Source organism: Pholcus phalangioides, unplaced genomic scaffold (genome assembly GCF_987345545.1).
Source record: "Pholcus phalangioides strain wild (caught in Gottingen) unplaced genomic scaffold, Ppha-v1.0 ptg000012l_1, whole genome shotgun sequence".
Lineage (NCBI taxonomy): Eukaryota > Metazoa > Arthropoda > Arachnida > Araneae > Pholcidae > Pholcus > Pholcus phalangioides.
The window spans coordinates 11,392,213-11,416,431 of NW_028301605.1; the positions used below are offsets into that span (position 1 = coordinate 11,392,213).

General features: G+C 37.5%; 1 protein-coding gene across 4 annotated transcripts in view; it reads right to left on the reverse strand.

Moving 5' to 3' along the window:
- Window positions 1-7,789: 7,789 nt before the first annotated feature.
- The window catches only part of CstF64 (cleavage stimulation factor subunit 2 CstF64), a 33,027-nt gene continuing 16,597 nt past the window's right edge, over window positions 7,790-24,219 (reverse strand). The window contains exons 5-11 of one of the 4 annotated variants that reach the window (XM_089240181.1): window positions 19,482-19,601; window positions 18,282-18,383; window positions 14,253-14,337; window positions 13,890-14,093; window positions 10,823-11,169; window positions 9,001-9,132; window positions 7,790-8,328 (exon numbers count right to left, since the gene is read on the reverse strand). In XM_089240181.1, coding sequence (XP_089096307.1) covers window positions 8,206-8,328; window positions 9,001-9,132; window positions 10,823-11,169; window positions 13,890-14,093; window positions 14,253-14,337; window positions 18,282-18,383; window positions 19,482-19,601 — 1,113 coding nt within the window. In that variant the 3' untranslated portion in view covers window positions 7,790-8,205. The remainder of the gene's footprint in view (window positions 8,329-9,000; window positions 9,133-10,822; window positions 11,170-13,889; window positions 14,094-14,252; window positions 14,338-18,281; window positions 18,384-19,481; window positions 19,602-24,219) is intronic. The other 3 variants (XM_089240180.1, XM_089240179.1, XM_089240182.1) reach the window with 3 other exon arrangements.

Here is a 24,219-nt window from a genome sequence, read left to right on the forward strand (position 1 = left end):
GGTAGACATTTTCAGCCTAGAAAGCAGGCAGACATCTCCATCTGCGAATGGAGCCATTACCACCTAGAGATACATGTATCTAGAAGGTGATGATGGAGCGGAGGCAGACATCATTAGCTGGGAATGAAGCAGAGGCACACACCATCACCTGCGAATTAAGCCGAGGCAGAATTATCTGAGGCAGACATACTCAGCTTCGAGTTGAGTGGAGGTTCAGTCACATCATCAGCTGCGAATGGATGTGGAGGCAGACACCATTAGTTCGTTGAACCTTCCCGTATTTTACGGGACAGATAAATTTTTCCTCAATTTTTTGGCTCTTGTGAAGAACGACCCCCCCCCCTTTGGATCCACGCATGCCCCTTATATGGGAAATCGTACTACAATAAAACCTCTCTTTTGCAGACACCAGTTTGGCAAAAAAAAAAAAAATTCATCCGTATAAGAGGGGTGACCGTTAATCAGAAAGGGGTTTGAAAGGCACACTTTTATTATACACGGCAAACTATTATTTAGGGGCCGTTCAAGTATTACGTCATCATCGATGGAGGTTTCCGATTTGCTGACTTTTGATGACAAGGGGGGGAGGGGGGGGGTTTGGATAATGCTTACGTCATCAGCCACCCTTTATGAAAATATGAGTTGGATTCAGAGGGGCAGAGTTGATGACGAAATTTTGCTGACAAGGGGGGGGGGGGAGGGGTCAAAAATGGCTAAAAATTTGCTTACGTAATACTTGAACGGCCCTCTTAGCCGTAAAAGAGGGAGGTGACCACATCTGAGGGGGTGCCCATTAAGAAGGGTTTTAATGCATGCTCAATTTTTTTTACTGTAAATTTACGCGAAAGGTGCCCCCTCCCCATAAAGAAGATCGCGGAAAAATCTCATTTACTGATTTTTGTTTCTTCACTAGCCTTCCTCTTATTGGCAAGGTGTTCCTGCACTTCGTCTAGTTACTGATGTTGGGAACCACTGCACTAGAGCCATGGATTCCGCCCCTGAGGTAGTTTATTAAGGAATCAGGCATTATCTTCCTTCCTCTATTCAGAAACAAAAAAACAAAAAAAATGAGTGGGACAACACTCAATGCCTGATTATAAATAAGTACCCTCCGTTGGAAAGCATCGGAGGTGTGGTTCTGTTACGGTTGGAAAACCATTGTCAGTGGAGTGGCGCCATCTCTTGTAAACATATGTAAGGAGCATAGCAAAAAGATGAACGCGTATGCGTCTATTTAGGAGAGAGAATTTCGGGTAACTACTTCAACGCTTTCTCTCGCACATAGGCGTACGCGGAATTTTCTTGGGGGGGGGGGGGAATTTCAATTTTTTTTTTCTCAAAGGGAGGGGGGGTTTACTTTTTCTCCTGAAAAATTGCACTATAATCTCGGGTTGGGTGGGGGGTTAGAACCAAAGCTTCCTAGAGGGAGCCTCCTAGATATTACCTAGGAGGCTTTGTTAGAACCCCAAACAACCCGCGCCCCCCTCTTTGTGTACGCCAATGCTCTCGCATATTGAGAACGTAAATAATATCGTTGCATATTGGAGCCCCTGTAGGCTTGGAAAGTCCTGCTGAGCTGAATAAAATTTTTTATTTCAGTGATACCAAGGATCCGGGTAAAAATAAATTTTATCAGCCAAAATATGCCTTTTAGAAAATAACTACACAGTACAGGATAAGAAATCATCATTAAACTGGAACCCCTTCTGTCACCTATCAAATAAAAAACACAACTGCTATGATTATTTTATCCGAACTGGAGTGACCGGTTTTTGATTAATGTGCCGCATGAAGAGAAGCAACACGGTATGATATTAATAAATATTTTTTGAGTAATAATATATATTTAATTAAGTAAGTTTACCACAAATTTTTAACAGTTGATGTTTGTATGTAGTAGAATGACGTTAGTACCCTTCGCAAAGATTGGCTGCCTGTGATTGCAATCAATAAGCATATAAAACACTTTCCGTTCATATGCTTTTCCATTACAATGGCAAGAAGCCCAGGATGGCCACACTTTACGTGTTACTAACGTTATTCTACTGCACACAAACATCAACTGTTAAAAATTTGCGGTAAACTTGATAACTCAATACATATTATTGCTCAAAAAATATTTAATAATATCATATTGTGTTGCTTCTCTTCATGCGGCACATTAACCAAAAACCGTTCACCCCAGTTCCGATAAAAGAATCATAACAGTTGTGTTTTTATTTGATAGGTGGCAGAAGGGATTCCAGTTTAATTACGTTTCTCATTATAATAACATCATATACTGTAAAGGTATTTCTTAAAAGTCATATTGGGCTGATAAAATTTATTTTTACCCGTTTGGCTGATTATGAACAGAAGTAACGGATAAAGGAACCATTTTTTTTTCTTGGTGAATAAGTTTACAAAACATGGACGTGTAGAGTTTGACTGAGAATGCTTCCGTGGACATAGAGGTTTTTGCTCCCCTGGAAAAAATTTCCTATATTGCTACAAGGTGTTGCATGTCATTTTGTCATTCCGCACAGATATCAAAATTCTGTGAGCATAGAAAAAGGTCAGTGCAGGAGACATAGGCGTACGCAGAATTTTCTCTGGGGGTTTCAATTTTTTTCTTCTTCTCGGGGGGGGGGGGTTAAAACCGCAACCCCCCCACCTTGCGTACGCCAATACGCCCCCATCTGGAAGAAAACAAAGTTAGAGGGCATATTTCGTATGGAGTTTAATCGAGATCATCATCCACACAAACACACACACGCTGCCCCCCGCCCCCATCAGACTGATCTCAGGTGGGGGTGGAGGGCTGCGGCTCCTCTGTAGTGAATTCATAATGTAAAAAAATATGTATATACAAAAATGAGATTTGTTTCGGAACCCCGTACTAGAGACTTAACACCCCCCCCCCCCCCAAAGCAGAATGTTTTGCCTTCTACATTTAGGATTAGGCATACTCTTCTTTTGGCCCCCACTCTTGTGGGGGGGGGGGGGTCATGGTGCTCACTTAAAACGATTGAGGATAGATGCTTGATTTCGTACACAGAAGATATTCACCGACAATTCAGATTAAGCACGTCAGTCAGTTAAAGCACGTGTCAAAAGTTCTCTTTCGGGAGCTCTCATTCTGGTGATGGTTATAATCAAAGCTGTCGATTCGCTAATATGCCTCCATATAGGATCACTGGACTTCTACCTCGTGAGTCGCAACAACCGTGAGTTCAATCGGGCATGGCACGGAGACACATGGCTCCGCACATCATGCAGCACCTAAGCTGAGAGATCTCTGGTGGGACCTCAAGCAGGACCGTAACTAAAATTTTTGCCACCCGGGGCAAACATTATTTTGTGGCCCCAACAACTTTAAAACTCGATAATTTTATAACGGTGTTTTGAGTTACTCCCCTCCCCCCCTAAAATTTGCCGGCCGAGGTAATTGCCCCCTCTAGTCAGACGTCACGGGGCTCTATTATGAATTTATAGTGAAAAGCAAAAATGATGAGTCATCTCGGGCCGCCATGGAGGAATCCTGCCAGCCGTTGTGGTGGCCAGGATGGGATCTCAGTTGAAAAGGGGTTCCACGATAAGATCTGGAACAATGGTTAATGATAATAAATATGCACATATTATAGGAGAGAAGGTGGTAACGAAGCCCTTTCGTTTTGCTCTTGGGGCTGCGATGCTGTTGAGACAGCAGAGTAGGGACACATTTTTGGATAAACATTCAAAAATTGGTTTGAATTCCGTATAAGAACAGCCTCATTATAATTTCGCTGAAGACTCAAAATCAAGGGTTCCGCGAGGAAACATTAAGCATTAGACACTAACAATTCTCTCTGAAATACAGAGTATGCAGTTGGAAATCCAGACGATGCATGTGCCATGGAAAATGCTGGTGAGATCCTACGCTCAAAGCCCCAGAAATCACAACCTAATTATCTTTACACTATAAATTCATCATAGAGAGACTATTCCGGGATATCGGAAGGAACCCGCCTTTATACTGCTGATAGCAGCCAATAATGGCAGAACCATTAACAGCCACTATAGACAAACACTCACAAAACCCTTGGACATCCAACGGCGAAGCAGGCAAATGACAAATCGACCTCGACCAGTGTTTCCTCAAACGGAATTTTGTAAAAATGAACTAAGCGGCAATTGACAGATGACTTAAGCTATCCGCGGCACAGTTCCGGAACACTTAAGCGGTCCGTGGCACGGTTTAAAAGCACTTAAGATGCCCCCCCCCCCCTAGTGTGGTTCTACATCACTCAAGTTATCCGCGGCACATTTCCAGATTACTTAAGTGATCCGCGGCATAATTAGGGATCACTTGAGTGATGCGTATCACAGTTCCAGAGCACTTAAACGGGGCCCGGACACACTTCTAGTCACTTGGATCTGCGAAACATTTATAGATCACTCAAATGGGTCTAGGGGGACTTATCAATAGGGAGAATGTTAGTTCAGGTGTCCACAAACTATAGCGAAAGGTTTTTCTCATTTTTGGCGCACCGAGTACGATGCCATTAATATAAAAGGTAGTTGATGACGTAAGCATCATCCAACCTCCCACGTCATCAAAATTCAGTAAATCGATCGTACCCCCCCCCCCCCCACATCGATGATGACGTGAATGACCCCTAAGATGGAGAACCCCGAAACAAGCATTGATTCAGAAGGGTGTATGATCATTCCTCCTCCCAAGAACCAAATTATACAGCAGAAATAGATCTGTATAAAAAATACGGGACAATCCAACGAACCTAGGGTGGGACGATGCGTGGCCTCTCCTGACACATTAACTTGGGTCAGTGCCTACCCTGGGCTAGAGTCCAATGAACTTTCTTCTGGTGGGGGGCGGGGAAGGGGGGTGTATGTATGGCCGTTTCAATCCCATGGGGCCCTCCCCATACTTAGCTAGAAGTAGCAGCTTACGTATTTACATTCGAAAATCCAAGTAGGTACCAGATCTCATCGTGCACAGAGGCCCGTGGGTTAATATGGCCAGCTCTACTAGATTGAGAAAGTAGTCTCATTTTTTCTCACCATATTTCACTTGAAAGCTCTTCACAGCTTCCCGCGGCTCCCAGGACAGCAGGCACTGACCCAGACCCACTACGCCCTCTGAAAATTTGTGCCACAGCAGTGAGGAAAGTATTCATTAAGGCCACGTCTGAACAGTTCAGGAAGTCTGTCATTTAATTACAGGTCAAATATAGCCTGCAATAGATATGTTGTGATAAATGTGATCATTATACATAACAGATTATAGATATTTACCAAGCATTTTGGTGAGTTTGATAAATATATTTCACTTAATTTATCACTTTTATTGGCGATTATGCATATTACCCATGCATCATTGGTAAATTTGATAAATACAAAAATTATCGGTGAACCTCGATATAACAATACTCTGTGGACCAGGGTAAAGTAACGTTATAAATATTATTGGCATATCGAGAGGTAGCAGTTTAACCTTAGAGTATAGACATTTCCAACCAAGATTTGAAGAAAATATCATTGTAGAGGGATTTATTGTTATATGGAGTATCGTTGTGGAGAGGTTTCACTCTAGTTATTATATTTACCAACAACGCTTAGGTACACTATCAACACCATCTATAGCAGAAGGCCTACGAATGAAGCTTGTGACGTCACTGAAGGTCATCTCCCCTATAGCCATTAGCCCACTATACTACAAAAAAAATAAAGATGACATGTGTTGGCCTGTTACATTCAATGGCGATAGGTGAGATAACGTGACACCATGAGCTTCGCTAGAGGTTTTCTGCTATAAATGGTGTTGGTACTATGCATAATCGCTAGTGAAAATAATAAATTTAGGGAAATTTATCAAACTTAAATTTATGAAAAATGCTTGTAAGAATGCATAATAACTGATTATGTATATAACTGCATTTATCACATTTACTTTAACATATATATATTCTAGAATGCATGTGTGAGGCGAAGGTTTTATAAAAAATTTAATCCTCAAAGAAAAAAATTTAAAAATCCATATGATTACATGCCTTCAAATTTAGGTGAATTTCAATATGCCACGTGTATCTACGCCATATAAAGGTGCTTCTTATCCTTGCTACATGAACCTTGAATATTTTTGTAAGTCAAGCACCGCGCCAAAATCCACACAGTCCTCGAACAAGGAAGTATTGTGGATATGGGTACTAAGGTTACAAGGTGAATCTGTTTCTCAAATTTCTATTCAGTTAATTGAATAGATTACGTGGTGAGCAATATGAACCAAAATTGAGACCTGAAAGACCCTGAGTGACCAGTTAACATGATGAGAGGGAAAAATATGAAAATGGGCTCTCAAAAAAAAACTCTACTAACAAAATAAAACATAACGAAATTGAATATTTCAAGAGAAACTTTTCATAGATGAATTCACAAAGTCTGCTATTTGCAAAAGAGCAACATGGTTTGTGCATCCTTCTCGAAACATTACCATAATCAGGTGCACCAAGAACTTTATTCAATATGTAGCAAGGTGGAAGTTCAGTGATGGAATGAGCAGCATTGGGTTATGATGGACAGACCTCATTGGCATTCTAAAAAAACCAGCAGTCAGAATTCCTGGATTGGCCGGTCTTCCGTCCAAACCTCAACCCCAAAAGAGGTCTTTCTAGGTCCCCACTGTTATCGTTATAGACAGGTTTTACTATAATTAAAAATTTTGACTGCCATTAATTTTTTTTTTGAGTTTCGGTCCACAGAATTTTTCTGTGCGTGATTTTTGCAAAGTATTTTACATTTACTCCTATAAAAATAAGTAACAATTCTGTAATGCAACAATTACACCAATTCATGTGCAAAAAAACATTGCCGTCTCACATATCTGGTATGCAGACTGTGAAAACATTGTGCATCCTTAAACTAAAGTATATCTTCTAACACAATTTTCCAAAAAAAATTCACAGAAACTGTCTCTTTCTGCTAATTACACAAAGTACAAGTGACTGAATAACAAACCAACGGAAAGGGAATCTATAAATTTCACGTCTGATGTTTCGCCCCGGAAATCTTGCCTGGCCTGACTATGAGTGACTGATTGCATGAATGGCCAAGGGATTGGGTGAGTGACAGTATGAGTAGACGAGTGGCCAAGTGAAAGCAATTGACTGTATGAGTGAGTAACCATATAAATGACTAAGTGAGTTGTTCAAAGTGACCTTATGAACAACCGAGTGTGTGTGTGAGTGACTATGGTTGAGTGAATGATCAAGTGAGTGAGTCTCCACAAAGATGAACCCTCTCATCCCTCCCTTATAGGCGGTTACGTACTACTTTAATAAGCACCCTAAGAGTTTGCGGTGAAGCATAAAATATTTTTTTTCTACCTTTACGGTACTTAAAAATTTTTCAACATAATTTGAAGTAAAAGTCCTGAAGTGCATAGGCATATGCATAATTTTCTTGTGGGGGAGAAGTCATTGTGTTTTTCTTCTGAGGGACACATTTTTTTTACTGCAAACTCACTTGATCACTCATATAGCCGCTTGGTCATTCATGCAGTCAGCACAAGGAAAATTTCTGTGGACGAAATTGTCTGGGATGGAATGTCGGGGCAAAGTTTCTGCAAACCAACTAGACACACGCTCTGTCCTCTGTAGCTTAACAACCACTCATTCCCGAGAGGTTGGTGGTTCACTTCCCCACAGAGGAATGTGAACTTTCTTTCTGGAAATCATCTTTGCTTGGTATCCAGTCATTTATTTATATTTTCCAAAAAAAAAAATTCACCTGTAAAAAAGAATGTTATCCATAGATTTGATCAGATTTATTTTCATTCCATGTATCTAATCTTTTTTTCGAAATAAAAAAATTAAACTTAAAATTTGGACCACTCACAAACCAGTCTACAAAAAAACAATTGTACACACAGAATTTGTGTGTAAAACTTTTATTCGTATCAAAATAAAGCAGACGTTTCGACATCAAATTAACAGAAACCACATTCTGAATAGTTTTATACCTTTCCCATATTTTTTTAAAAAATCATACTGGTATAACTAGCTTGACATTTTAAGCTATTCCGATTCTACATATTGAATCAAACTTCTCAAAATTAGAAAGAAAAGAAATAGTTATGTCCACAAGTTATGAGAAAACAGACGAAAATGGAATTAATACAACTAAATGCATTACAGGTGTGTTTTTGATGCACTATTGATGGCCTTGTTACTGACCCTGGCCGCTACGAGCGATTTGTTCTTTTAGGATCATGATGCTCTGTCTCTGCTCCGGTGGCAACAACGCTATCTGTTGGTCAGATAGTTGAAGTACTTGCATGATCAATTGAGCCTGAGGAAGAAACAAAAAAAAAAAAAAAAATTCAACATTTCCCACCTATCACATATTTTTCTCAATAAATTTCACTCTTAATACATTTTTTACATGCTCTAAATAATTAGAGAAGCTTTTGGTTACTGCGCCAATAGCCTCTTCGCTCCACAGGTACTCATACGTGTACCTCATTTTTAATGGTTTTAAATTATTTGTTTTTCAACCGGAAGAAGGACTAAGACCGGAGAGACACACATACATATATCTAACTCAATAACAGGACTCCCACCCAAATCTGCTTGATCATTTCCCCGATCAAAACTCTGGAAGAAAGAAATATAAGTTAATTTTCGTTTTTCGAGTTTTTCTTCCCCTTCACAGAATTTTCCCGACTTTTATTAAATATTTACCCATTTCCCTAACTTTTGCCAAATATTTTACATTTCCCCTGACCATTTTTCATTTCTGATTCTCTGACTTTCAAGGTCACTAGGTACCCTGCACTATAACATGAAACCATAATAATTCTGACAACATAAGCACATTCAAGGTATGAAAAATCATGATTTAAAAAAAATCAACTGACCTGCTTATTAATTAAAAACAAATCTTGCTAATCATTAAAAATTTATGTTTTCATATCATTTGTTTTTTTCTCCTGCAAAAGAGAAGGAAAAAAAAAGGAATTACCTTTTCATGATCATGAGGTGCGACTAGTGCTGCTGCAGCTGCCATTGAAGAAGGAGGTCTTACTGGAGGACCAGTTCCTGGAAGAGACTGTGGAACAGCTGGTGTGTTTCCTGACTGCATTGATGGTCTCACCTAGAAAAAAAAAAATCAAACCAAATTTTTAGGTTTTGACTCTCAGGTTTTCTCAAACTTGGTTGAGTTACCCTTTGCACATTTAGAAGGCATTTTTTTGTTCTCATCAATTACTAACAAACAACTCTTCATACCATATCACAAATGGAAGCTGCCATCTTTATAGGCATATTCCAGTAATTCTCAAATGTTTAGGCCCCGTGTGGCTCCTTTGACACAGAAATTATTAACCCACTACTCTTGTGCCCTAATCACCTAACATTATGGGGGGAATTCTTTAATGCAAAATGTTTAAGTGCGCTCTACTACTTCCAAAAGCTTTTCTGATGACTTTAAAATCATGTCTGTATATACAGTAATACCTGGGCTAATGAACGCCTTGGCTTGCAAAATTTTTGGTGAACGAAGATTTTTTTTTTGGGGGTTTTTCCTGCCTCAGCTAAAGAAATTTTTTGTCATGATTTTTCAAACCCAAACACTATTTCTATTCAGTTAATATAATCAAACATGACATATTTTCAGGCAAGTTCTACAAAATTAATATCATTCATGACATGAATTTATGTGAAACTGGAGAACCTGTATTTTTTCTTTCAAAAAGCATTTCAGCCATTTCATGCGGAATGAATGCACTGAATGAATGAACGTCAGAACTTTGCCACTGGACTTATCCCGTTGCAGAGATCTCTTAAAGCCCATCTTCGTGGCAGAGTCCGGAACACTTTATTTGGTGTCAAAAAACATACAAAATTTTTACATATTTTCCTCGAACAATTGGGTACTGTCGCAGGAATGAATGCACTGAGAAAATGTTTTTTAAACGCCCAGACTTGAGTTTTCATTGCAGTGGCAAGGCTTTTGGCATCGGTTTCATGATAAAAGCATTGATAACTGATCTTGCCTTGATAACTGATGACCAGTCTGGTCATGGAAGTATTCGGACCCATGGCACTAACAAGAGCTTCAGGTGAACGAAGCCCCATAGGACAATTTATCTTTTTTTCCACACTACAAATTCCTATTGAGAAAATTTTGTGCCTGTTAAAAATCAGATCATTGTCTTACCAAAGATCCTAGTATAGAAGCCCTGCTGCAGTATGTGGGGCTATGTTCAGGCCTACAGTGAAAACATATTTTAGAGAAGAAAAAACCTGCCTGAAAAGGCTCAATGAAATGAGCAAACTGTGTGCTTTGGTTGAAAACAAGTGCACAACTCCAAAAAGAAAAAAAAATAGAGAAGTTTAATTGATAGATTTTTAAAATTCTCCTCCAGCAGAGAGACAAAGGCCAGCTTCTTATGAAGATTCAGTTTCTGGCAAGCTTATCTTGAATAGACATAGACAGTGTGGAAGAGGACTAAGCTGTATAAGTTCGAAGTAACGTTGTGTAAATTGCATGAAGTAAAAAGATTTCCAGTTTTTACCCCCCCCCCCTAAATTTTTCCTCATTCATTTATAAAGCTGTTCCTCTCAGCCTTTGGTTGGTTATTTTATTTTTTTTATAATGCTTCTTACGGTTTTATAAAAACCTACCTTCAAATTTTAAATGGAATCCAAAATAAATTAAACGATTTTACATAGACACCTATGAGCAAGTGCGTTTCGGCTAACCATAATTTCGGAATGTATCATCTTCATTAGTCAAGATACCACTGTATATGCATAAAATAAATCTAATCTTGTAATCATACCTGAGGACCATTTCTCGGATCTTCGACTCTTGCAGCTGTGGTTGGTGGCCCACGGCCTTCATAAGCAGTTCGCGGATCAAAAGGTGGTCTCTGCCTATCAAAGCCAGTGGTAGCACCACGTGCCGCAGGATCTACGCCTTGCAAAGCACGAAATCTTGGGTCAAACGGCCGTCCATCTGATGCTGGAGTAGCACTGGGTAAGTGTCGCATGTCCTGATCTGCCAGAGCAGCTTGTCTGACGTCCTTCTCGCCACCGATCTGAGGCATACGGTCAGGTGCTCCTCGCAGATCTCTATCTCCAACCATTACACGAGGGTCTGAAGGATATGATTCCATCATTTCCATACCTGCACACAAAGATCACAATTTTGAATCACACAAAGATCACAATGAATTCCTACACAGAAGGAATTTTGATTCCATCCTATGATATTTTTTCCCATAAATTCATGTATAATAATAACAAGCCCATTTACTATGCACATGAGTACAAGAATGTTAAGTGAAATCATTAAGAACCATTGTTCAAAATTCATGCCCAATCCTTCTGCTGGAAATTTTTTTTTCCTAATAAAGTTATGTTTTATCAAAATCTATGATCACTGTATACCAGGCGTTTTCTGCCTATTTTAAGTTGCAAGCACTGCCTATGCTTATCATTAAAAAAAAAGCGCCCTTATGCCAAGGTTGGCATATATGAATGACATATGAAAAATCTGCATAATTCTTGAATGAATTTTTAAAGGGTGATTAATTCAAGTGCCTGCAAGCACTAAATAGGACATGAGCACTGAGCACTATTGATGCTTCAGGAAGCACAGTCGTGCTTGCGAGCAACAGGATGAAGATGGCTACTGTATGAGCTAGCAGAAGGGTGCAGTGATTAAAATTTCATGGCACTAATTTTTGGTAATAATGGTACTAAGATTGGCAGGCACAGATTCATCACAAAAATTTCAAAGAGAAAATAAAATACACACAGTTGACTTTTTAAAACATTTAATTAGTTATTTTGCAACACATCTTTAAAATATGTACAATTCCGTATAACCAGAGCATCTGGAAACCCTAAACAACACTATTGATTAAAAAAAATGAGTGGCACACGGAATAATTGATATATTGGAAAGTAAAAGTAGCACACATTAGATTTTCACTAAAGGTAACCCATATTCAAAAGGGTAAGGAAGAGGTCAGCCATTCCTGTGCTAGCATACAAGACTCGCTCTTGTTTTCCTCCCGCATTTTCAAAAGGGGGGGGGGGGATCTTTATAATCATGATGAAAGACCAGATGTTTAGGCACTAAAAATTGCAAAAATAGACAGGCAAAAAAGGCACTGAAAATGTTTAAAAATGGGCATTAAAAAAAGGGCATTTATAATTCATGGATAAAAGAAAAATACCCAAAGACTAAAATATTATGAGACTAAAAATTGGCTACTGTTACTCTGCCTATTGCTAAATAACTGCATTATTAGTCAAGCCAAGTTAATAGTAGCACGCCAAAAAGAAGTGTTTGTAATCCTTCAAGGTTAGGTTGGAGGCGATTTAATCGAATATTAAATACATAATTAAGTAAAATGCAAAATTAAAGAACAATAAATAGTAAATAATTATAATTACGTTTTAATTAGAACTGATATCACTGTGAGTTTGATGGTATCTCGATTGCTAGCTGAAAACTATGCATACCAAAGATGAAAAATTTTGTCACTTCTTATGCCTGACAACACTGTTTTGTCGGATAACTGTCTCTTAGGCACTTATACTTGTTCACATTTACAGTGAATCCCACTTCAGGGGTGTCTACCAAACAAAAAAAGCAAAATTCTGTGACTTCTCTGGGACTTTTTCTCATTTGATAAAATTAATCATGCTGGACTGCTTTCTTATATCAGTGGTTTTAAACTGTGAGTAGTAACCAACCTTGGGGGGGGGGGGGGGTTTAATAAAATAGACGGGTCTTAATGAAAGGGGTAACGCAAGAGAATTTACAAAATAGAATCACTTGGATAAGAAATCAATTATTTTAATCCTTCGAAACTTTCCGCAGAGCATGATGCCAATGCATATACACACATACAGGCCTGCCAACATTGGCATAAAGCCTCTCAGTGCTGAATGTTGAGCTTCACTGGGTGGATGGGGGGGTGAAGCTCAACAAAGCTCTTTAAATTTAAAAGCTTTAAATACAACACACCATAGGAACTGGACCCTAATGGCTGCCATATAAGCCACCCCCGCAAAAGCATATGTGGCTACAGGTTGTTTCTTGAACAGGGAGGGGAGGACAAATGTCCACCTGCTCTTCTGTGCCTATGACAATGTTTTTAATCTGTGGGTACTACAATTATTTACTTCTTGCTTTGACTACTTGAGTAGCTCAAATTAGTTGAACTCAGCTTCAGTCGTGAAATTTTAATTAACAGAGTGTTCTGATAACATATAACTAATTCTCTTGTTCCCGGTGGGTCCGGTGAAAATGTTTTAATGAAAATCGAATAGTTTTATAACAAGTCTTGCAGTTTTGAGATTGGTGATTAGCTGCCCTCACTAGGTGATGAAACCTCAAGCGGTTTGTTCTTGATGAAGCTTCTAACTTGGTGCCAGTGAAGATGTCCAATATTTAATCCATCTTCTGATGTTGACCTAGCCAAACTCTGATGGACTTTCATCTATGATCGTGTGGAGAGATCTTCTACCTGAAATTGGCTTCTGGTGGCTTGTCTTGAAACATGGAACTCTACTCTTTGGTTGGTTCTAACGGGGTGAATGGACCTGCACCATGGTCGCGACTAAAAGACACCAACCTAGTCGGCGAGCAGAAAGGTGATATTTGTCTAAATGGATATGGACTTCCAATGGTGAGACCCATCTACTTCTATATTAATACAAACCTTGGAATATAGATTACTTTAACGTAAAAAATTGTTCTTAATGAATGAACTTAGTGTAAAATACTCATTAACTAAATGTAATAAAGCAATTGAAGTTGCTCTTACTATTATTTTTTAAATTTAAACAATGAGAAAATGCTTGAAGTCAGTGTAAAAAAAAAAATTATACCTCTCTCTGGGAACTGGCCAACAGGTCCCGCAAGTCGAGTAGGGTCCATGACCGGAGGCCTATCGCCAAGTAGAGACGGTCGAACCATTGGTACGGGGATCCTTTGGTTGACAGCTCCAGGATTAGACTGAAGAGGCATAGACATCGCAGCCGTAGTGTGTATCCCTGCAAAAAAAGTTGGACCACGGCTCCTTAGTCCAAAATCTAGAAATGAAGCATTTTTTTTTATATTTAATTTACTTCAAAGAAAAAAAAAGATTTTTTCTGAACCAGCCTTCTGTTTCGAATCCCACGTTTTGATATAACAGATTCAAAATAAAAATAATTAGAATTAAAATGGTGCACACAGCACTTTCATCTCACCAGCAGGTGTCAGAGCAGGTAAAGAACCCATCTCATTAACTGGCATAGCTCCATATGGTCCAGCACTACCTGCAACTGCAGGATTCTAAGAGAATTTAATAAACAAAGGTATATAATTGAGCCATTAAATGATTAAACAAAACCAAATTAACACTGTGATATAGCAATTTTATAGAATAGGTTTGATAAGTCAAACTAATTACTCAAAAATTTTCATCAGCCAATGCACATGACTAATCAAGATTCGACTGCAACTATACAAAAAAGTGACCATCATATCATCCATAGAGGTGGCTTGACACAGAAATGTTATCTATGACTGATCCCAAAGTGCAGTGACCCATTGTGTAACTTACATAATTGGTAAGTGCACATTGGGATCATAAGAAGATAGATTCCACATTTTTTTTGTATATAACTGACAATGCATTCTTGGAGCAAATACTAGTGTGCTGAACAGATTATTCATTACATGTACAGTAAAACCTCCCAACAATGGCCACTAATGGGACAGTGAAAATGTGGCTACTACTAGGAAGTGACCGTTTTATTTCTGAAAAAAAGAAAAACTAAAAAGCTACTTATATTTGAGATCTATGACATTTAAAATGCTAATCCATTCTGTAATTGATTATGATAATTATATAATTCATTAAAATATGATTTAATTGTTACTGTAACATTGTAATAATTAATCTACAGGGCTGTAATTAGAGGGGAATCAGGCTGGTCTGATTAATTGAACACTGGATAAAAGGGAGAGCAAATTTCACTCTCTTTAAACTCTCTTTCAACAAGGAAGAACAAAAATGTGTGCTTGCCCTGGCCGACCAAGCATCTAGTTGTGCAGTCTTGTAAATCGATCTACAGCACTATTTTGGCACCCTAAAATTTATGCTTGCAGTGCTGAGATAAAATCCAACAGGAAACAAATTGGCGAGAAAAACTGACATGGACCAAGACTGTGTACTAACAACCCCTAAATACTATTTATTCCTTACCCACGATCAACTAGACTACCCATGACGGTTGGGCCAAATGTGACCCTCTGAGTCAGCTGATGTGACTCGTGATATCAAACCTAATTTTATAAGAATGAACTAAGGGCAACATTCTCATATCACATAAGTGACACATGCAGCACATTCACAGATCACTTAAGTGACCCAGGGAGCTGTTCTAGATCACTTAAGAGGGGGCACTTAACTGTTTTCAATGTACCCATGAAAAGAAGGGATACATAATTCTCCCTCCCTTATACAGTTTGGGGGAAAAATTTCCCTTCAAAATCAGCTTGAAAGTTATTTTTCTCATAGCTATAGGAGTTTTTTTTTTTTCATTTTCCTGACTCCATGTCCAAAGTTATTATTCAGAATAATTATTCTCCATTATTTGGAACTCTGTTCAAAAGATAGCTGTAATGTTAAGTCTATGGTATGTGTTCAGTTCCAACAAAATGTGGCCATTGTGCTGAGATTACTGTTGTTCAGAGCTGGCCATTAGAGGAGGTTTTATTCTATAAAATTTGATATTTCTAATACATTATATAATTATAATATACACTGAAGAGCCAAAAAAAACTGGTTAACCTGCCTAATATCGTGTAGGGCCCCTGCGAGCCCGCAGAAGTGCCGCAACACGACGTGGCATGGACTCGACTAATGTTTGAAGTAGTGCTGGAGGTAATTGGCGCCATGAATCCTGCAGGGCTGTCCATAAATCCGTAGGAGTAAGGGGGGTGGGGGGTGGAGATCTCTTCTGAATAGCACGTTGCAAGGCATCCCAGATATGTTCAATAATGTTCATGTCTGGGGATATAGGTGGCCAGCGGAAGTGTCTAAAGTCAGAAGAGTGTTCCTGGAGCCACTTTGTAGCAATTCTGGACGTGTGGGGTGTCGCATTGTCATGCTGGAATTGTCCAAGTCCGTCGGAATGCACAATGGACATGAATGGGTGCAGGTGATCAGACAGGATGCTTACGTACCTGTCACCTGCCAGAGTCGTATCTAGACGTATCAGGGGTCCCATATCATGCCAACTGCACACGCCCCATACCATCACAGAGTCCCCACCAGCTTGAACAGTCCCCTGTTGACATGTAGGGTCCATGGATTCATGAGGTTGTCTCCATACCCGTATACATCCATCAGCTTGAAGCAATTGGAACCGAGACTCGTCAGACCAGGCAACGTGTTTCCAGTCCTCAACAGTCCAATGTCGGTGTTGTCGGGCCCAGGCGAGGCGTAAAGCTTTGTGTCGTGCAGTCATTAAGGGTACACGAGTGGGCCTTCGGCTCTGAAAGCCTATATTGATGATGTTTCGTTGAATGGTTTGCACGCTGACACTTGTTGATGGCCCAGCATTGAAATCTGCAGTAATTTGCGGAAGGGTTGCACGTCTGTTTAATGATTCTTGTCAGTCGTCGTTGGTCCCGTTCTTGCATGATCTTTTTCAGGCCGAAGCAATGTTGTAGATTCAATTTTTTACCGGATTCCCGATATTCACGGTACACTCGTGAAATGGTCGTACGTGAAAATCCAAATTTCATCGCTACCTCGGAGATGCTATGTCCCATCTCTCGTGCGCCAACTATAACACCACGTTCAAACTCACTTAAATCTTGATAACCTGCCATCATAGCAGCACTAACCGATCTAACAACTATGCCAGATACTTGTTGTGTTATATAGGCGTTGCTGACAGCAGCGTTGTACTCTGATTGGTTCCATATCTCTTTATTTGCATACGCATGCCTGTACCAGTTTTTTTGGCTCTTCTGTTTATTTCATATACAGTGAAACCCGTATGAAACGGAACATCAAGAGAGAAATAATATTCTATTTTATAAAGGTGTAAAATCAAAGCACTAATCATTGAACAGGCTATATTTTAATTCAGTTTAAGACAGATTTTCTGTGTGATACAGTGTATCTTAGATTGGTGTCATTTTCGTTGTTAACTTGTGTTTTTTTTACAAATACTTTTCAAATACATGATACTCCAGCTTGTCTCATCTTAAAAAAACAAATTTTCAATTCTACGCATTTTGACATCAAATTCTTATAGAAAAATGTTTCCCCCTAGAGAATTGAATGAAAAAGCCAAATAGATCAAAAAGAAGAAAAATCTGCAAATTTAATTCATGTTTCTTCTCAAGGAGGGAGGGACATCATCATTACTTGAAAGTTTACCTCAGCTTACATTGTCAATTTTGGAACCAATTACTACTGACATAAGTTGAGGTATCACAGTATTGAAAAAAGAAACGTCAAATTGACCATCGATCAATTTTGTCCCACCACAATTACTTGCTGCACACACAAGAGGCTAATTATACTGAGATCTACAGTTTATTGCTGATTTTGAAAGTGGTGTTCAGCTTGGTTTTTCCATATATCTAACCAAGAGGTTGGTGTGTTAACATTTCTAGTTTCCCACTGTAACAATGTGCTCTGTGGCTAATTTTTCGCCGTATCTGTTGTTTCTAGTGTCAAGAAAGGTTCAGACAAGGATTAGTAAAACTGGGTTACAACACCAAACAAGGACAAAAATATTAAAATGCTAATTTCTCTTTTCTCGCATATAGATATAATTCTAAGATAAGAATGTTGTTTCTACTTACGAATGCAAAATACTGTAAGAAAATAAGGTCAATTAACACATTTATGAGAACAAAAGTTCACTTTTCAAAAGTAATTCAAATTACAAGTTGAAAATGGAACTAGAACTCTCAAGTCAATTTTTATATTAAATATATAAACATTCATCATCTTGTCAATAATGAGTCTTTCAAACATATAACTGAACTGAAGAAAAGTTCAGCAGACTCTTCGCTAAAAATACCAGGGATATCAACTCATGATTCACACACAAACACATTACACAATCGTCAATTACACATTATAAGTAATGAAATACTGGTACTTAGAAGAGCAGAACCCGTTTCCAGGAATCTTTCAATTAAATTGCACTGTATAATACTCTTAGAATTTCCTCTTTAATGACAACAAGAATTTTATAATTAGTTACCGGAGGTATTTTTCCAGATTGTTGTAGTTGATTAATCATGGGTTCAGCATCAGAAGGGGGATGCTGCTGAGTTATTGGAGGAGCTGGACGATGAAGTATACTCTGAAATAGAAAAAAAAATAACGTATATATATAAATCATTTATTATCCGTCTCTATCCATAATATTTTTTGATTTGCATTTGACATAATCTAAAAATAAATTGTCAGCACGTCAAGTTTGTTCTAGGCTAAAATATCTGACAGTCAAATATCTAACAAGAATATTTGATTTCATCAATTCTTAAAATTCTGGAACATATGTATCAGATCACAAAAACTCTGACAAGATTAATGTCATTTTTCACTTTAAAAAGTGATGTTTTCCATAATGGAAAAAACTGCGGTAAAAACTATGGAAAAAATTTCCTCAGCAAGAGTTTTTTTTTTTTTAATCATATTTACACTGCCTTACAGACACCATCATTATGCAAGACAGAGCTTCTCCACACATTGCAGCGTGTGTTAAGAATGTTCTTAAAACCCATTTTACAGAAAAACGTGTCACAGCCGGCACGTCCCTAATCTATAGCCTCTCCGATCCCCGGACCTTAATCCATGAGATTTTTGGCTTTGGGGGCATTTGAAACATCTGGTATGTCATGACAATGTAAGAACTTCACCTGACCCTTAAAGGCAGCATTTCCCACCACGTGATGAACATTTCCCTGCACACACTTCAGTCAGTTGTGGGACATGCTATCTTGTGATTTCACATGGTCTCTGAAAATGATGACCATCATGTGGAACATGTTTTGTTTTGCAGTAACAATTGTGAAAGTGTTTAATAATTGTTAAAATTGTAAACGTTTGCCTAAATGTATCATTTCTTAACAAAACAACTTCTGGCGGCAACATGTGCCCATGACTTCATGAAACTCTCCACAAAATTTCACAATTTTCTGATGACTGGTTTCGTCTGTAGGCTACTTTAAAGTAGGGTCTTTTAATTATGGATGCCCCGCATATGGATAGCACGCTTGCCTGGACTGCAAGAGGGGTTCAATTCCTAACAGAGACCAATAGATTTTTCTCCCCTAGTTCACCTTGGCATTTAAATATCCAGAAAAAAGTCTTTTTCCAAGTCACTCCAGTCATTTTTCCGAAGTAAAAATGAAATGACCAAATACTGACAACTGATAAGTAAAAAAAAACAACTAACCATTGCCACTTGCGGATCAACAATTCTCATAACAACTTGTGCTTGCAACAAAGCATATGCCAACTGTGGATTTTGAAGTAGAAGATTTCGAGCTTCATTTGGATTATTTTGAATGCACATCTAGAGATTAAAAAAAATATTCCATCAGCACATAAAAGATAAGCCTTTCGCTTCAATAAAGTCACACAATACTTCTCTCATATATATAAACTGTTTCTGCACCTTTACATATCAAAACTATTATTTATTTTTCCAATAATAAATATGATACATAAATCAATACACAGTTGAAATCTTAATAAGCCTAATATATAGGGGGAGGGGGGGGGGTCAATGAAAAACATCAGTTTAACTTTTTTTTGCAATTTATGACTTTAAACATTCACTTTGCAAAATCTGGACGCGATTCAGATTTATACTAACATTTGAATAGTGTATACACACATGCTACTTTGTGAAATGGTTATTTTAAGGTATCTGACTACCTTTCTTGTCACTTTTCTATAAAATAATGGAATGAACATTTTTTTGATAGAAAGTGTCTCAAAATCAGTGAAAAAAATTATATGGATGCTACCTATGCTATTTTACATGAAAGATAATTTTTCTGCCAAATTTTAAGTAATAATTCAAAAGTAAAAAAAATTCTATGAAATGTCCCCCCCCCCCCCACAATAGATTCAACTGTCTGTTCATTCTAACTTTGGTCCGATCTGAATGTAAATAAAAGCATGTGTGCGATACTCTCAAAAGGATTGGTTGAAGAACATTTCACCTTTCTCACAGCACAATACTGCCAAAAATACAGTCCTTTGTTGTTTGTCCCTCATTTCATAAAATACCTCATAATTTTTTTTTTTTTTTTCGTGTTAGTTAGACGTAGAGATGTAAAATTCTCAAGAATAATCTTTCAGAAAATATTCTCATCAAAGAGAATATTCTCTGATACTATTATAAATAACTTTTGATGAGGATATTCTCCTGTTATTTATAATACAGTTACATATAATATCCTTGAAAATATTCTTTGGAAGGACTACTTTCATAAATTACTGGGGAATATTCTTATAGAAAATAAGAATTATTCTGAAATTATTAATATAATAGTCCTTCCAGAGAATATTCTCAAATATTCTCCTCGATGAGAATATTCTTCAGTTACCAAAATCTTTCCAGAGAGTATTATCCAGAATATATGTAATAACATGTATTATAAATAATCTCGATAAATAACTTGAGAATAATTATTTGCAATAAGAATATTCTCTGTCCCCGTCTCTCTTCCCGTCAAGAAGATGGGAATATTGAAGTTTGTAGACCACAATATTAAAGTTTGAAAGCAAGAAAATTAAACCAACAGAGCTGATTTGCACAACTTTTAAGGAAATGTGAGTGATACAGAATTAAGTGTATGTGCATTGAAGAAAACAACAGTTCTGTATCTTGGAATCAAGGTGATTGTATAATAATAGCTTTCTTTATCAATCACCTTTGGTTTAATTTCTTTTGTTTTGAACTTATTTCTGAAAATTTATCTAATTTTAAAATAATTTTTTAAGATTTTAATCTAAAGATTTCTGAACTCTTTATAACCCAACTTTCAAAACCTCTCATCATGACCTGGAGAATATTCTGCAAATATTCTCGAACTAAAAGTTGTCATTGGGGGGGGGGGGGGTGATTATACCAAAAATTGTTGTGTTGTAAATGTCTCAGGCAATGAAAACTGATTTATATTTCACAATATAAACAAAATTAGTAAAAAAATTTAAATTATTTAAAAGAAAAATGAATATCATCGATTATTCTACAATTTTTACATCCAGGAGAATATTCTCATTCTCCGAGAATATCCTCACCTCACATCTCTAGTTAGACGTAATCTGGAGGAAGGAAAAAAATAAATTTGTTAAAGATAGGTCAAAGCATTTTTGCCCTTGTGACTTTACGGTGGGTGTCAGAAGGATACACCCTTCTCTCTCCACTGCTGCTTTGGCTGTCAACAGAACGTTTCCTCGCTATAATCATAAAACTGTACACACTTCAAGAGATCTTGCTTTGCCAACATATATGTGCGTGTCTGGTTTCGACAAGCCAGTTGAAATATTATTTGCAGCTGTGTTTCATTAGGTGCCTATTTATAACTAAACAACAAAATTTTGCTGCGTAAACAAGATCTTTTTTTCTTCTTATCCCTGCACTACGAAACTCGAAGGATAGGAGTGGGAGTTACTTATCGTAATGAGTGCATTCGCAGTGTTGCTCAAACAGTTCCCTTGACAAGCACTGTTTTTTGTTCACAATCTATTTTCTTATCTTCCGTACATATGAATCGATTTTCGAAAATTAATTTTTGACTACATTCGACGTAAAATTTTTATGTACCATTTCTGGAGATAATTTTAACCTTTTTTTCAATGCCGACGTAATTTTCTAAATATTTAACATGACAGAATCTGTTCCCAGCACATCAGGCTTATAACACCAGCAAAGTAAGCTACTGACGTGGTTTATCTGCATTTCCATTATCATCCGACTGGACTGAATAATGGATGTTTTCCCTCCTGGATACAGTATCTCACCATTTCTTTCTGCTGTTTAGCTAGACAAGTTATGTGTATAAACTGTCAAGTTCTAAAATTTTACTTTGAGAGAAGTTTAAGTTTCGGTGGTAAAATTTAATCAGTGAAATGCCAAGAACTGCAAGTACTGGAAGAAATTAGTCCATTGAATGGACTATAGTGAATAAAACTGATAACAAATGGCAAGTGACTTATGTAAGTTTTGCAATACCATAGTTAGTGGAAAGAATCCATGCTCATGTGAATAAATGCAAGAAATCGGAAGCTTATTCCTTGTTTTCGTGTTCATCAAAAACGATGATAATGAACCTTCATGCAGTGAAGAGACATCTACTTCATTGAAAAGAAAGCAACCTCTTGACGATGATGTTTCTACATGCAGAAGTTTAAATATTATTGTGGATGCTGGAACATATCAAAAACCAAAGGCCAATAGGACAATTTATTGTGAAAACATGTGACTGGTAGAGGTTAGTTCTTGAAAAGTATCCAAATTTTTTTATACTGATAATATACCTTTTAACATAGCCGATAGTGATTCATTAATGACACAGAAATTGAAAAATTCAACTATCACTCTGATGTTGGATGGTTGGTCAAATGCAAATGCTGACTCCATCATCGCAGTGAGTATCCACACTAGCTAGAGCACCCACTTAATAGAGACTGTAGAATGTGGCTCACACAAGAAAACAGCATAATTCTGTGCGGAAATAGCTGAAAGGGCTATGGATACTATAGTATAATAATAAAAGTTTTTTTGCTGATTTTTGCGATAACGAGAACAAAATGAAAAAATTTCATGACACAATTGTCCAAAATCATCTACATGTCCTTGTTTTTGGCTGTTAAGCCTATTTTATGAATCTCCATTCATCCATAATTACCAAAAATGCATAGAAATATCCATTGAACAAAGAAATTGAAAAAAAGTATTGTGATGTAGATAACAAAGGATTATATAAAGAATGTGTCAACAAATGCAGTTATCGAGTATTGGTAAAGTCTTAGAGATAATTTACAAAGAGATAGCTGTACTCTTGGACAGACAGTAGAAATATGGCTAGAGATGTATTGGAAAGTAAATAATTATCTTTGTATAAGGAATATGTTACACATCACTTTGAAAAAGCACTAACTCCATTTCATTTCCTTGAAAATATGACTGATCCTGTTTTGAGAGGAAAAAGGAACTAGAAGCTTCCGCTGAACAATGGATCGAAAAACTGAATACAGAATTTGTTATTGCACTACAGATTTTTCAAGTAGAAGATGCAGAGTTATATTAAGGAACAACGTTTTCACAAAACATGATGGAGTCAGTTGAAGCAAAAATGTGGCGGAAAATCATGCATTGCAAGGCAGAAAAAAATAAGATTTTAAAAATGCAGATTTTTGAAAAATTTTAAAAGACCTGCATTCAATTACATCTGCATCAATTGAGTGTATTTTTCTACTTTTGGACTAGTATATGGTCAAAACTGAGAAATAAACATGGATGTGAAAAAGCAAAGAAATAAGTGAAAGAAATAGTGAAAGATCACTCAAATCAAAAGGTGTTATTGAAAAGGATTGGTAATTGTGTGAGCTTGAGCTATGAAGAATGACTCGATTTCTTGAATACATTGGAGGTACGCAGGTGTCAGTGGATAGGGTCGAAGTGTTAAAAATTTTTCAACGGGATGGATAGGATGGACATGTGTTAATACGTCAATCAACTGGGAAATACTGGAGCACCAGTACAGTGTTCCCCTTGTCGATAAGGAACAACTCCAGGTTGTGGTGTTGCAGGGAGTTTTTCACCAATAGAGCTGTTAATAAATGGAATAGCTTACCCCCGAGGTTGTGAATTTGAGCAGAACAGATATGCTTAAAAAAAGTACAATAGACATAGTGGGATAAATCAATAAACTATCCATACTTAGATAAGACAACCATAATCTTTTTTAAGGGCATAATTCATCACTGCCTCCACAGGGACTCTAACCCCGGTCTCTCGCTTGCGAGACCCCGGGATCTCTTAAATAAATCCACAGTTATCTTTCCTCTCAATCTTAATGATCTTAAATAATATAATAATAGATCTTAATAATCGCACAATCTCTCCTCTCAATCCACAGTTCGAGCTTCACCTTGTAATCTTCATCTCCACAAAT